This window comes from Bacillus rossius, chromosome 10, assembly GCF_032445375.1.
Source record: "Bacillus rossius redtenbacheri isolate Brsri chromosome 10, Brsri_v3, whole genome shotgun sequence".
Taxonomy (NCBI): domain Eukaryota; kingdom Metazoa; phylum Arthropoda; class Insecta; order Phasmatodea; family Bacillidae; genus Bacillus; species Bacillus rossius.
The window spans coordinates 45,638,821-45,652,368 of record NC_086337.1 but is presented as its reverse complement, the minus strand read 5'-3'; the positions used below and the strand labels follow the sequence as shown (position 1 = coordinate 45,652,368).

Sequence of the window (13,548 nt, the reverse complement as noted above, 5' to 3'; positions counted from 1 at the left end):
ACGCAAGCTTCATATCAGACGTCTTAAATTTTCTACCACAAATGGCTATACTTTAGGACAGAGTCATTAAAATTTATAGTTTTGTTTATTACTTGATTCTTATTTTAAGCTATTAAAAATTTTACATTATATAGAGTTGTCGTTCATTCTTTCGCTTTTAAACAAATTACTTAAATTAAAGGAATATTTTTTTTTTACTCTAAGTTCACACAACATAGAAAGACTGCTTTTTAGTTTTATAAAATATAATTTTTTTAACATTTGTATCGACAGAAACAGTCCTTGGATTTAGAATAGGTATTCACGCATGCCCATTGCGTGCCAAAAAATACAGGGGGGAAAATTAAGGTACTTAATTAAAGAAATATTTACTAATTGACTAACTGTAATAAATATTTTAAAATTAAGAGATTAAAAACATTGATCTGAAAAATGCATTTGCAACACTAATTTCTAAGTTCCCGGTTCGTTCCCCAATGGATGCACTTATAAAAATTACACCGAGTTACCTTCCAATAGCCCCTGGGAAGCTTATTGAATAGTAAGACTGTCTGCTGCTGCAAATTACGGTATTCCATACACCTAAATTACGATACGTTAAAGTATACAGATATTAACTTGGCACAGACCGCACAAAAAAAATACTATTTGTTCGAAAGAAAAAAATATTTTTAATTTCCATGATGGATCATAAATATTTTACAATTAAATTATCCAGTTACATTTTAGTGTTAGTAATCAACCGTATAAAAAAATTACATATTTTTCAGTACGGAGTGTGTCCCAAAAATTTCAGGTAGAGAAGAAATTTTATTTCCACCGCTTCTGTTGAAGAGATATGAAATCAAAGACGGCATATTTAATTCAAAAATTTTAATGTCATAATTATTTAAGGCTTAACATTAGAAAAAATTCCTTCGTTAAGGCAGAGATCATACATTAAGCACCAAGCGATTTTCAATTCAGTACATGTTAGGACCGACATAAAAATTTGCCTAAGTTCATAAAAACATATTAAATAAAAAATTGTTTGGTCGAAACATCTTTTCTTAATATTTAAATGTGGTTATATTATGAATTTTTTTTTAATAATTGTGTACATAAATACTAAATATTAAAAGAAAAATAATTTAGGATACTACCCCTTGAGACAGTGGGAGGCATATAACAAAGGTGTGAGACTTTGAAGTGCGACTCATGTTTTCCGCGACATGTTGAGTGGCCAATAACTACTAGCAAAAAATCTCGGTAGGGCTGTTGAAATCCAAATTGTTATGTATATGTCAATTTAACTACTTGACGACTAATTGCTAAGTACCTAATGCTGTTTTGTAATAATAAAAAAACACGTTCTATACAAATTAGTAGCATACACAAAACTTATAGTATGCCACAAACACAAAATATGTTTTGGAAACCTATTTAACTCCTGTAACATTTTAAGAACATAGTGTTCATAACATCCTTTATGTTCGCCAATATTAAAAAAAAAAAGATCGATCAAACATTTTCTCATCATCATGCAACGAAAATAAATTGATTGTTTTTAACTCAATGCATCCTGCATTAATGTCGTAACAAATTCTTTATTATACCTAATAATGTAGTCACGCAATTATATTTGACCTCCAAACACTATTTTTCATCTCTAGCACTAATACGTGTTCGTTAATAATTTTTTGAACTAAGTTTTTAGGTAACATTAAGATGGTTATAAATAAATCCCGACAAAATTTATACTTTTTTTTTTTTGTTATTTAAGACCTCTGTTTTTATGGTACATAATAAGTTTGTTTCATCAAAAAAAATTGAAAGGGAATTAATTTTTACTGGATTGTTTGCCGGATACTAGTTTATGCATTACTTCTCACAATCAATAAATGCATTATGATGAATGCTATTATCTAGCGGATGGGCCCGAAACTACTTAAAAAAAATATATGTCTGAAGTCGCGGCTATTTGTTACTCCCCTCATGGTGGGAGAGGCGGAATCACTGCAGGACGAGAGAATTACCGAGTGTCTCGTTTAGGTTTTTTGTGTGTCGGATGGGGGGGGGGGGGGAGGAGGTTGAAGGGGGAATCGGGAAGGGAAAATGAGGTTGCCCAGGTGTGCGCAGCGGCCGACCCCAGGACATCCGAGGAGCTAAGTCGTTCAAGGTCAGGGGCGAAGCACGACTCTGACCTCCCCCCCCCCCCCTCACCCCACAAGGGAGGGAACAGCTGCCCGGCGGGCCACAGACACCGCGGCGCAGCCACCGTTATGACAATGGACCTATCACGAGGTCTCCGTCGACGAGTAAGCAGCACCGCGCCGGGACGCGCGCTCGCGAGTCAACAGAGCCGTCCGTCCGTCAACTTTCTCCGGATCAGCTTCAGTCGACGGACGTCAGGGAGTTGAGTGTCCGTGCCGACCACTGTGCAAGTTTCCTTTCCAGCAAAGCATCACATGCATGTTCGAATACACATTTTTCGGACATATGCCATTGCAGTTTGCATGATGTTTGTCACAGTAAAAAAAAATATATTCAAGATTGCAAAATAAGAAAAAAAATTTAAAATTAAAGCCACAAGATAACAAACCTAAATCAGCTGATGTCGAACAGATGGATCCAACGATGAAACTAAAAAAAGTATTCCCCGTTGCATGAATCATTTAAAGAACACGTGTATGTTTCCGAATGCTGTTGGCAAAAACAGTATACTGGTGCCGCTTTTAAGAAACGTAAAATCTGAGACAAATCACATTACGCAATACATAAATGAACTGCGGCTGTATTTTCTGACAATGATGCAAAAAAAAGCTCCTACATTAACACATCTAGGCGTTGAAAATTAATTTAAGACCGGTATTCACACGACAAGTTGATTCTTTTTCCTCCATTTTTTTCGTTTCTATTATTTAAGGGTTATTTCTATAATAATTTAAAACTATTCTCTCTCTTGCATTTGTTGGTACGTAACTCATATTTTCAACAGATATTCGCCAAGTGTGATTCAACGGGTGTAAAGAAGCAGGCAAGTTATTCGTAATTATCGTCACTTGCGCAAAATTCTACACTGAGTGTATAGCCGATAAAAATATGTGTAACGGCACAACAAATCCAAGAGTGGTAAACTGTCAAATAACCCGAAAAAAGAATTGGTTATCTGTAAAGTCTGTTTACGGACGATAGTTTAACGTGACAACGTCATAACAAAACATTGATGAAATGATTGCATACTTTTATGAATAAAATTGAATCATTTTTATTGAATTAACACTATTTTGTATGGATACAAAGGGGTGAAATGAAATCTACAATTTAATTGATAAATTTACTTTTATTTGCACTCATTAATTCAAATATGCTTATTTCTTTAACGAACAGATTATTTTAACTATAATTTTTATACATGTTTGCTATTTAACTTCTTCTAATCTTGTGTTATTCTTTTACGGATAGGACGATGATAGTAAAAGTAGGAAACGATTGGGAGTGTTTCAAGTTTAATGTGCCTCGAAAAGTCAAATCGATGGTCGTTCCAATCGAGTGGAAGAGAGATATATGCGGCGCAACCGTACAATGAGCGTAACGGGACACAGCAAAACGGGACAATGTGCGTTACGGGACACTTTTTCGTGCGTGCAGCCGACGTTCATCGATTTATTAGACGTTGTTACGTCAAAAAAAAAAACCTTTAACTAATAGAAATGACGAGAAAATGGAGGAGGGGGAAGAAAATATCGAAACGGCATGTAATACCCTTCCGCAGCTGGAGAAACTGCGCCGGCGCCAGGAGCGACGGACACCAGGAAGGAAGTCCGGACGGCTCTCGGCGGCGGGAGTCCGTGACCCTGTTCTAACCTTGGTTCCACCCCGCGTGGGCGCGCCGAGTCCCGACGAGGTATGAGTGCCATCCGTGCGCTGCCTCGCACGTAAAAAAAAAAAAAAAAAAAAACTAAATGTTTTAATAAATGTATATTCGTCACCGAGGCACCGTTATTTCCCAAATACACATGGAGGCACTACGATAGATCAGCGGCGTATCCAGGGGGGGGGGGGCGTGGTTTAGGGGTTCAACCCCCCCCCCCCTTAGCACGAAATCTTTAATTAATTTCTTATTCATCACTCAAAACTAATTTCATATTAAAATTAATTAAAAAAAAATTTACCATTACAATATTTAAATTTAAGAACCGAAAACTGCTAAAATTGCACTATTTTACACCTTAAAATCAAAATTTTCCCGGGGGAGGACCCCCGGACCCCACGCTTTAATACAGGGGGGGAGGGGGCCATACTTCTTAACACCCCCCATACACAAATCCTGGCTACGCCACTGCGATATATATATATATATATATATATATATATATATATATATATAATACTGAATACTGAATACTGACGGATGTGGCGACCTTTCGATAAAACTGAACTGAAATGTTTCGAAATATCAACATTCGACTTAACGGAACGTTGCACATCATTCACACACTAACAGTATCAAAAGAGTTAGTACATGTTACATAACACTTAAAATTACTATTTGAAAAAAATATCCTGAGCCGAACGAGAAATCCACTATGGTTGTTTAGGCCACTACAACTCAAATCACGTTTACGAACGGAAATTTAAAAAAAAAAAAAAAAAAAAAACAGCACGTCAAGTGTCACGAAGCCCGTTATTACCGCAAATTACGCGGTACACAAGTTGAAAAGAAAACTACGGCTTACGACATGGATCAACCGATTTTCAAGGAACCGAAACGAGGCAGTTAACGAGTAAGTCACGAAAGCAATCTGAATGGCAGACCAGAACGGGCCGACCGCGCGCCAAGAAACACATCCTTGATCACTGATCTCTGTCGAGACGGGAAACAGTGACCCAGTTTCAGAGACGCCGGCGGCCAGCTGCAGGAGAAGTCGTGTGCCCAGCGAACTGATCCACGCGACGAAGTACAGATCTGCGACCTCGTCAGGTCCACGACCGCTTCCCCTGCGCTGCTCTGTACTCCCTCCACCCAGCCTTCTGCCCGACCTCAAGCCGCCCTACTGGACCGCAGCACTGCCTCCACCCAGCCTTTTGCCCGACCTCAAGCCGCCCTACTGGACCGCAGCACTCCCTCCACCCAGCCTTTTGCCCGACCTCAAGCCACCCTACTGGACCGCAGCACTCCCTCCATCCAGCCTTTTGCCCGACCTCAAGCCACCCTACTGGACCGCAGCACTCCCTCCATCCAGCCTTTTGCCCGACCTCAAGCCACCCTACTGGACCGCAGCACTCCCTCCACCCAGCCTTTTGCCCGACCACAAGCCACCCTACTGGACCGCAGCACTCCCTCCACCCAGCCTTTTGCCCGACCTCAAGCCACCCTACTGGACCGCAGCACTCCCTCCACCCAGCCTTTTGCCCGACCTCAAGCCACCATACTGGACCGCAGCACTCCCTCCACCCAGCCTTTTGCCCGACCTCAAGCCACCCTACTGGACCGCAGCACTCCCTCCATCCAGCCTTTTGCCCGACCTCAAGCCACCCTACTGCACCGCAGCACTCCCTCCATCCAGCCTTTTGCCCGACCTCAAGCCACCCTACTGGACCGCAGCACTCCCTCCATCCAGCCTTTTGCCCGACCTCAAGCCACTCTACTGGACCGCAGCAGTCCCTCCACCCAGCCTTTTGCCCGACCTCAAGCCACCCTACTGGACCGCAGCACTCCCTCCACCCAGCCTTTTGCCCGACCTCAAGCCACCCTACTGGACCGCAGCACTCCCTCCACCCAGCCTTTTGCCCGACCTCAAGCCACTCTACTGGACCGCAGCAGTCCCTCCACCCAGCCTTTTGCCCGACCTCAAGCCACTCTACTGGACCGCAGCAGTCCCTCCACCCAGCCTTTTGCCCGACCTCAAGCCACTCTACTGGACCGCAGCAGTCCCTCCACCCAGCCTTTTGCCCGACCTCAAGCCACCCTACTGGACCGCAGCACTCCCTCCATCCAGCCTTTTGCCCGACCTCAAGCCACCCTACTGGACCGCAGCACTCCCTCCACCCAGCCTTTTGCCCGACCTCAAGCCACCCTACAGGACCGCAGCACTCCCTCCATCCAGCCTTTTGCCCGACCTCAAGCCACCCTATTGGACCGCAGCACTCCCTCCACCCAGCCTTTTGCCCGACCTCAAGCCACCCTACTGGACCGCAGCACTCCCTCCATCCAGCCTTTTGCCCGACCTCAAGCCACCCTACTGGACCGCAGCACTCCCTCCATCCAGCCTTTTGCCCGACCTCAAGCCACCCTACTGGACCGCAGCACTCCCTCCATCCAGCCTTTTGCCCGACCTCAAGCCACCCTACTGGACCGCAGCACTCCCTCCATCCAGCCTTTTGCCCGACCTCAAGCCACCCTACTGGACCGCAGCACTCCCTCCACCCAGCCTTTTGCACGACCTCAAGCCACCCTACTGGACCGCAGCACTCCCTCCACCCAGCCTTTTGCCCGACCTCAAGCCACCCTACTGGACCGCAGCACTCCCTCCACCCAGCCTTTTGCCCGACCTCAAGCCACCCTACTGGACCGCAGCACTCCCTCCACCCAGCCTTCTGCCCGACCTCAAGCCACCCTACTGGACCGCAGCACTCCCTCCACCCAGCCTTCTGCCCGACCTCAAGCCACCCTACTGGACCGCAGCACTCCCTCCACCCAGCCTTCTGCCCGACCTCAAGCCACCCTACTGGACCGCAGCACTCCCACCACCCAGCCTTCTGCCCGACCTCAAGCCACCCTACTGGACTGCAGCACTCCCTCCACCCAGCCTTTTGCCCGACCTCAAGCCACCCTACTGGACCGCAGCACTCCCTCCATCCAGCCTTTTGCCCGACCTCAAGCCACCCTACTGGACCGCAGCACTCCCTCCACCCAGCCTTCTGCCCGACCTCAAGCCACCCTACTGGACCGCAGCACTCCCTCCACCCAGCCTTCTGCCCGACCTCAAGCCACCCTACAGGACCGCAGCACTCCCTCCACCCAGCCTTCTGCCCTACCTCAAGCCACCCTACTGGACCGCAGCACTCCCTCCATCCAGCCTTTTGCCCGACCTCAAGCCACCCTACTGGACCGCAGCACTCCCTCCACCCAGCCTTTTGCCCGACCTCAAGCCACCCTACTGGACCGCAGCACTCCCTCCACCCAGCCTTTTGCCCGACCTCAAGCCACCCTACTGGACCGCAGCACTCCCTCCACCCAGCCTTCTGCCCGACCTCAAGCCACCCTACTGGACCGCAGCACTCCCTCCACCCAGCCTTTTGCCCGACCTCAAGCCACCCTACTGGACCGCAGCACTCCCTCCACCCAGCCTTTTGCCCGACCTCAAGCCACCCTACTGGACCGCAGCACTCCCTCCACCCAGCCTTCTGCCCGACCTCAAGCCACCCTACTGGACCGCAGCACTCCCTCCACCCAGCCTTTTGCCCGACCTCAAGCCACCCTACTGGACCGCAGCACTCCCTCCACCCAGCCTTCTGCCCGACCTCAAGCCACCCTACTGGACCGCAGCACTCCCTCCACCCAGCCTTCTGCCTGACCTCAAGCCACCCTACTGGACCGCAGCACTCCCACCACCCAGCCTTCTGCCCGACCTCAAGCCACCCTACTGGACCGCAGCACTCCCTCCACCCAGCCTTTTGCCCGACCTCAAGCCACCCTACTGGACCGCAGCACTCCCTCCACCCAGCCTTTTGCCTGACCTCAAGCCACCCTACTGGACCGCAGCACTCCCTCCACCCAGCCTTCTGCCCTACCTCAAGCCACCCTACTGGACCGCAGCACTCCCTCCACCCAGCCTTTTGCCCGACCTCAAGCCACCCTACTGGACCGCAGCACTCCCTCCACCCAGCCTTCTGCCCGACCTCAAGCCACCCTACTGGACCGCAGCACTCCCTCCACCCAGCCTTCTGCCCGACCTCAAGCCACCCTACTGGACCGCAGCACTCCCTCCACCCAGCCTTTTGCCCGACCTCAAGCCACCCTACTGGACCGCAGCACTCCCTCCACCCAGCCTTTTGCCCGACCTCAAGCCACCCTACTGGACCGCAGCACTCCCTCCACCCAGCCTTTTGCCCGACCTCAAGCCACCCTACTGGACCGCAGCACTCCCTCCACACAGCCTTCTGCCCGACCTCAAGCCACCCTACTGGACCGCAGCACTCCCTCCACCCAGCCTTTTGCCCGACCTCAAGCCACCCTACTGGACCGCAGCACTCCCTCCACCCAGCCTTCTGCCCGACCTCAAGCCACCCTACTGGACCGCAGCACTCCCTCCACCCAGCCTTTTGCCCGACCTCAAGCCACCCTACTGGACCGCAGCACTCCCTCCACCTAACCTTTTGCCCGACCTCAACCCACCCTACTGGACCGCAGCAGTCCTCGCTCTCCATTGGCTGCCCCCACGTCTATAGAAATAAAAACGTGAATGTTCGTTCGTTCAAAACATCAAATCGAAAATTCTTCACAGAAATTTTGAAACCCCGTTGTATTCGAATACGCGCGCGTTTTTTTTTTACACATATGTCACCTGCGATAGGTAAAAAGATAGATAAAAAATATATAGGTAATACTTTTATTGCTATATAGTGACATATATAGATATAGATATTGGTATATAGAGAAGATCTGTACATATAATACATATATTTGTGAATACAGAGAGACAGAGATACGTAGAGATAAATAAAAGAGAATTATAGTATAAACGATTTGTATGTGTGTACATACTTCAAAAAAATATTAAAAAAGGATGACTTAGTCGTTGCAATGCATGCCGGACATTAGCAATTTTAAAAATAATATAAATAATTATTTATTAATTTTAAAATGCTTTTACAGCGCTTAATGAGCGGTTGTAGAAATTCTGACTTGTGACGTAGTTGATAAAGTACGGGACCCTTAAAGGTGAAAAGTTGAGGGATATATTTTTTAGGGGAAAGTATGGTGTCTGCAGGACGTGAGTAGTATTGTACAACAGCCATTCTTGATGACCACATGGTCTTGGGATCATTATCTTGCTGAAAGAAATAGGCGCTATCAATGCCCAGGTTGTGTAAGCTAGGTCTCAGGGTACGCTTTAAATATATTCCGATAAACCATCTTCGATCTTCTTTTTCCACACGTCGTTCGTCCGATGAATAAAAACAGAACTAGTCCAACTCTTGTCTTACTGTGTCAATGTTGATGTTCTTCCCTGTGGCAGTTTCTGCATCAGATCGAAAGGCAGGAAGAGATCTTGTTGTCCCGATTGCACAATGCTTCTCTCTTCTAATCGTGTCAGCTTCCACGGTCGCCCACATCTTGGTTCATTAAGACTAGTTTTTGACGATTAGTTTTGTACCTCTGAACAACAATGGCTACTGTCATTCGTGGTATTACCGTGGGGCAGTATTTTTAATAAAATTCCATGTCAAAATTTAGGTTCAAATCCGGGGTTTAGATTTGCTTCCAAGTTTTTTTCTACGCCCAGAACAGTTTCATAAAATAGTTTAAAATTTCGCTCCGCAAATCGAATGATTCGATATAGTCTACGTAGCTGCTACGGCAGGTGCGGAAACTACGTGTGATTCGCGCTCATAAATGTAGTTGAAAACACAATCAACCTAGCGTACGTTTATGACGTTCGGCAATATTTTAAAGAATTCTACGTTAAATTTCATGTCAAGAGTTTCATATTTCAAGTGTATTTGCAACATGAGGAAGACATGAATTTGCTCGTTGCCGAGGTTAGAAGTTACACATCTCTGGCGAGAACTGAAAGGACTAGCTCACTTTATATATATAAATTCTGTAACTGTTATCAGTAATATACACAGACGTCCGTAAAGCTTTTTTTTTCTCCCTCAAGGTTCGATATAACGTTCAGCGGATTGGTGAAACTTGCAGACTCCGCACGCGAAGCAGGATCATCGCGCACTATCCCTCTTCGGCCGAACCGAGGCGCTGACAGACGCCCGGCCGAAGTGGATACTATCTCTGACGGGCCGCGCTAATTGAAGGCGATGGGCGCCCGGCGGGGAGGCGCGATAAGGGCGAGTGTGGCATGCCGCCAGCCGGCCTCTCGAACCAACACTTCCCCCCCCCCCCCCTTCCCCCTTCCACGGTCCCTTCCCAAACCATCAACCCGCCCCTCCAGCCGGCCTTCTTGACTGTTCGTGGTGGTGAAGCCAAATATGTACATCAAGTTCTGTCCCTGCCCGAACATGCCCGAATATTCACCTTCGGCCATCCTCGGGATTTGTTTTATTTTTGCGCAGGAAACATGAATTCAAATATTAAAAGTGATCGGTTAGGTTAGCTACATTAAAAACACTTTAAAACACTATGGACGGTTAGTTAGGTTAGTATAGCTATATTAAAATAAACAGAGAAATATAAATATATATAAATAAATCCGAGGTTGGCCGAAAGTGAATTGTTCGTGTGTAATCGGGCAGGGACAATACTTTATGGACATCCTAGGCTTCCCGTGCTACACGGCCGTCCCCCGGCACAACGCTGCAGTGTTGCCAACCTGATTCATTCCTGACGGCCCTGCCAACACTGACGAGCTTTCGCTTCCAACACTTTCCATATACGTTTTTGTCGAATAAAGTTTGGAGAACCATGACGTCACCGAAAACATCACTAGCGCAGGCATGTTTATTTTTAAACATATTGGACGACTTGAGTTTCCATCAAATATTTTGCGGGTTCTAAAGTATGTTGGATGCAATCAGCCCATTAAAAATCGTTACTAGCGAAAATGGAAATTACATAAGTTTCCGTCACTACGATTATTTAAAAATGGCGATCACCACTTCCGGGCGATGAAAGACATTATAAAGGTAAAATAACTACAATAATGTTGATATGAAAGTCGTATGCGAAATAATTGTATGTGTTAAAAGGAAATTAACAGTTCATATTACTTACACAAACTTAAACTTTCTTTATGTAACAAATATTATTGTAATTTAAATTTTAAAAGATCAAAAAATTTAAAAACGCACAAAAAAGCATAACAATTCTTCAAAATTCCATCCATAACTGTGATGAAATATTTCTTTTAAAAAATGAGATTAAAACCGAAAAGTCTGAGATAGCTCAGGCCAAAAATAAACTTTAATAGTTGATATGGCCTGAATTAAAACATGTTTGAGGTTACCTGGCCAAATTTTACTATGGAGAAAATTGTTAACCATTTTCCCGTACAATATTACCCCTCCAACTCTTGTCAAATATATTGGGAAACAAATATTTGTCTCCAATATATTTTACAGAAGTGTGACAGACTACTAATCCTAGTTCTTCAGCTAAAGTAAACACTTTGAAATAAACTCGGCGGACAATTTTCCGTACGCATTTATACGCACCGAGGCAGGGACGTTATTTTATTTCAAAATAAATAAAAGTTAATTAAATATAGTTTTTCATTACAAATACAGTGCTTAAATTACGTGATTTCAGATTATTTATTCTAGTATTAAGTTAACTGCAATTATATTAGTATCTTATTCCCAATACTATCAACGTTGGTTAGTGAACTCTTGTCTGGTCTTTCTTCGTTTTTTGCTGTTATCTAGTCTCGTACGTTTTCTGTGTTACATCTCAGCTTTCGGTATACGGCATTTTGTGGGAGTAATTTAGTGAATGGAACGGAAGTAGTAACAACGGTGCTGCCATCTGTGGCGGATGACACGAACCAAAGTTCACAAATCCAAAGGGAAACTTCATAGAATTAACTGTTTAATGAATTATAAAAAAGAGGGCAGGATTTTAATAAAATTCCTTGTCGAAAAACAGATCCTACGCCGGGGTTAGGTGTATATATATTTTAAGTCTTTTTCGCTTTTATTGGAACCTTTCATTATGTACTATATATTTTAAGTCTTTTTCGCTTTTATTGGAACCTTTCATTATGTACTTTAAAATTTCGCTCTCTAAATCGAATGATTCAATAGTCTACGTAGCGGCGAAATCTAGAAGCGGTTGCGGAAACAACGTCAAGGTAACGTGAAGGTAGCTGAAAACACAAGTTTGCGTACATCTGTTACGCTACGTTTAAATTTCGTGTCAAGAATTTCGTATTTTAAGCGTATTTTCAACATGACAACACGCGAATTTGCTCGTTTAAACCGAGGTCAGATGTTAACAAATTTCTGGCGAGTGCTGAAAGACTCTCCTCGCATTTGTTCTGACTGCTTCTGTGGTTTTGTCTTTCTTCTTGCTTGCACCACCCTATCCCGATGTTTCTACAGGACCGCTTGGTTCTCCTCTTAGATCTCCAGGTCCGTGTAGTTGGTTCCTGTTCCTATCTTCGGCGCACAGTCGTCCTCGGAAGACGGCCAATTCCAGACCGCCGCTGGAACCGACGGCCGTGGAAATAAAGAAAAGGAAAAAAAAGAGGGAGGGAAAAAAAGTTCCGAGGAAGTCTTCAATAAGGCGGCGCATCCCGACAAGTCTGAATTAACTCCTCCCCCTGCCCCGCTCAACATCCCCCCCTTCCATCCCGATACCACGTAAGAGCACGGGAGGGTGGAACAAGGGGGGGGGGAAAGGGGGGGGGGGCGCGAGGCATTGGAGGCTGGCAAGGATCCACACGGACAGGAAACGTAGATCGCCCGAAGCACTGCGGAGGAAAGAAGCGCGCAGGGAACAGAAGTCGATTCGAAACTCCTCGCACTTAAAGAGTCCCACGATACAAGCCGAGCTGAGTGAGAGCGTTAAAATATCAGGTCTCCAGTTGAACCCTTGAAACGTTACTAGAAGCTCTTTTTTTTTTTGCGTCCACGCTCGCCTCACCATAAGTTTAAAATTACATGCGTATGATGATTTAACGAGGAGTTACCGCCACTCACAGGCTTATTCCTTAAAAAGGATTGAAGCACAATAATGGCATGTACCTGTAAATGAGGGACCTAATTCCACTTATTGTAAGTGGCTTACATTGAAGAGGTACTTGCGTGTGCTAATGGATAAAAGGACATTGTTTACCAAAGTGCTGTACAAACAGGTTAGAAACTACTTGCTCTTGTGCATACCGCTAAAGTAAAAAGGACTGTTTACCAAAGTGCTGTACAAACAGGTTAGAAACTACTTGCTCTTGTGCATACCGCTGAAGTATTTTTTTTAATAAGCCGTGTGTAGCTAAGCCATTTAATTTGGACATTTTATTTATTTATTTATTTATTTATTTAAGACTTGTTACGTGCCTACCTACGGCTTATTGGCTTCAATAATTGTAGTCACAAAAAAAAAAACTAAAAAAATACGAAGACAACACAATACATAAAAACCAAACAAACAAAAGGTAACAAAGGAAAAAATTATATATATAAATACAACAAAAATTATTAATCTTGTAAATTAATTATACGATGAAGTGGTTTATGAAGTCCACAAATTGTCCAGGTTTATTTCATCACAAAGCCGTACTCTTTACATTTTCTTCAGAAAGTTATAGGATAATATCTCCATTTTCTTCAGAAAGTTATAGGATAATATCTCCATTTTCTTCAGAAAGTTATAGGAGAATATCTCCATTT

At 44.8% G+C, this 13,548-nt stretch overlaps 2 protein-coding genes across 2 annotated transcripts in view; one reads left to right on the top strand and one right to left on the bottom strand.

The window, feature by feature from the left end:
* LOC134536070 (CDC42 small effector protein homolog) overlaps window positions 1–13,548 on the bottom strand; it is a 98,631-nt gene that overhangs the window by 30,184 nt on the left and 54,899 nt on the right. The window lies entirely within an intron of this gene.
* LOC134536333 (proline-rich protein 36-like) overlaps window positions 1–13,548 on the top strand; it is a 31,304-nt gene that overhangs the window by 11,752 nt on the left and 6,004 nt on the right. The window contains exon 3 of the mRNA XM_063376085.1: window positions 4,880–8,340. Within this exon, the coding sequence (XP_063232155.1) occupies window positions 4,880–8,340 (3,461 nt within the window). The remainder of the gene's footprint in view (window positions 1–4,879; window positions 8,341–13,548) is intronic.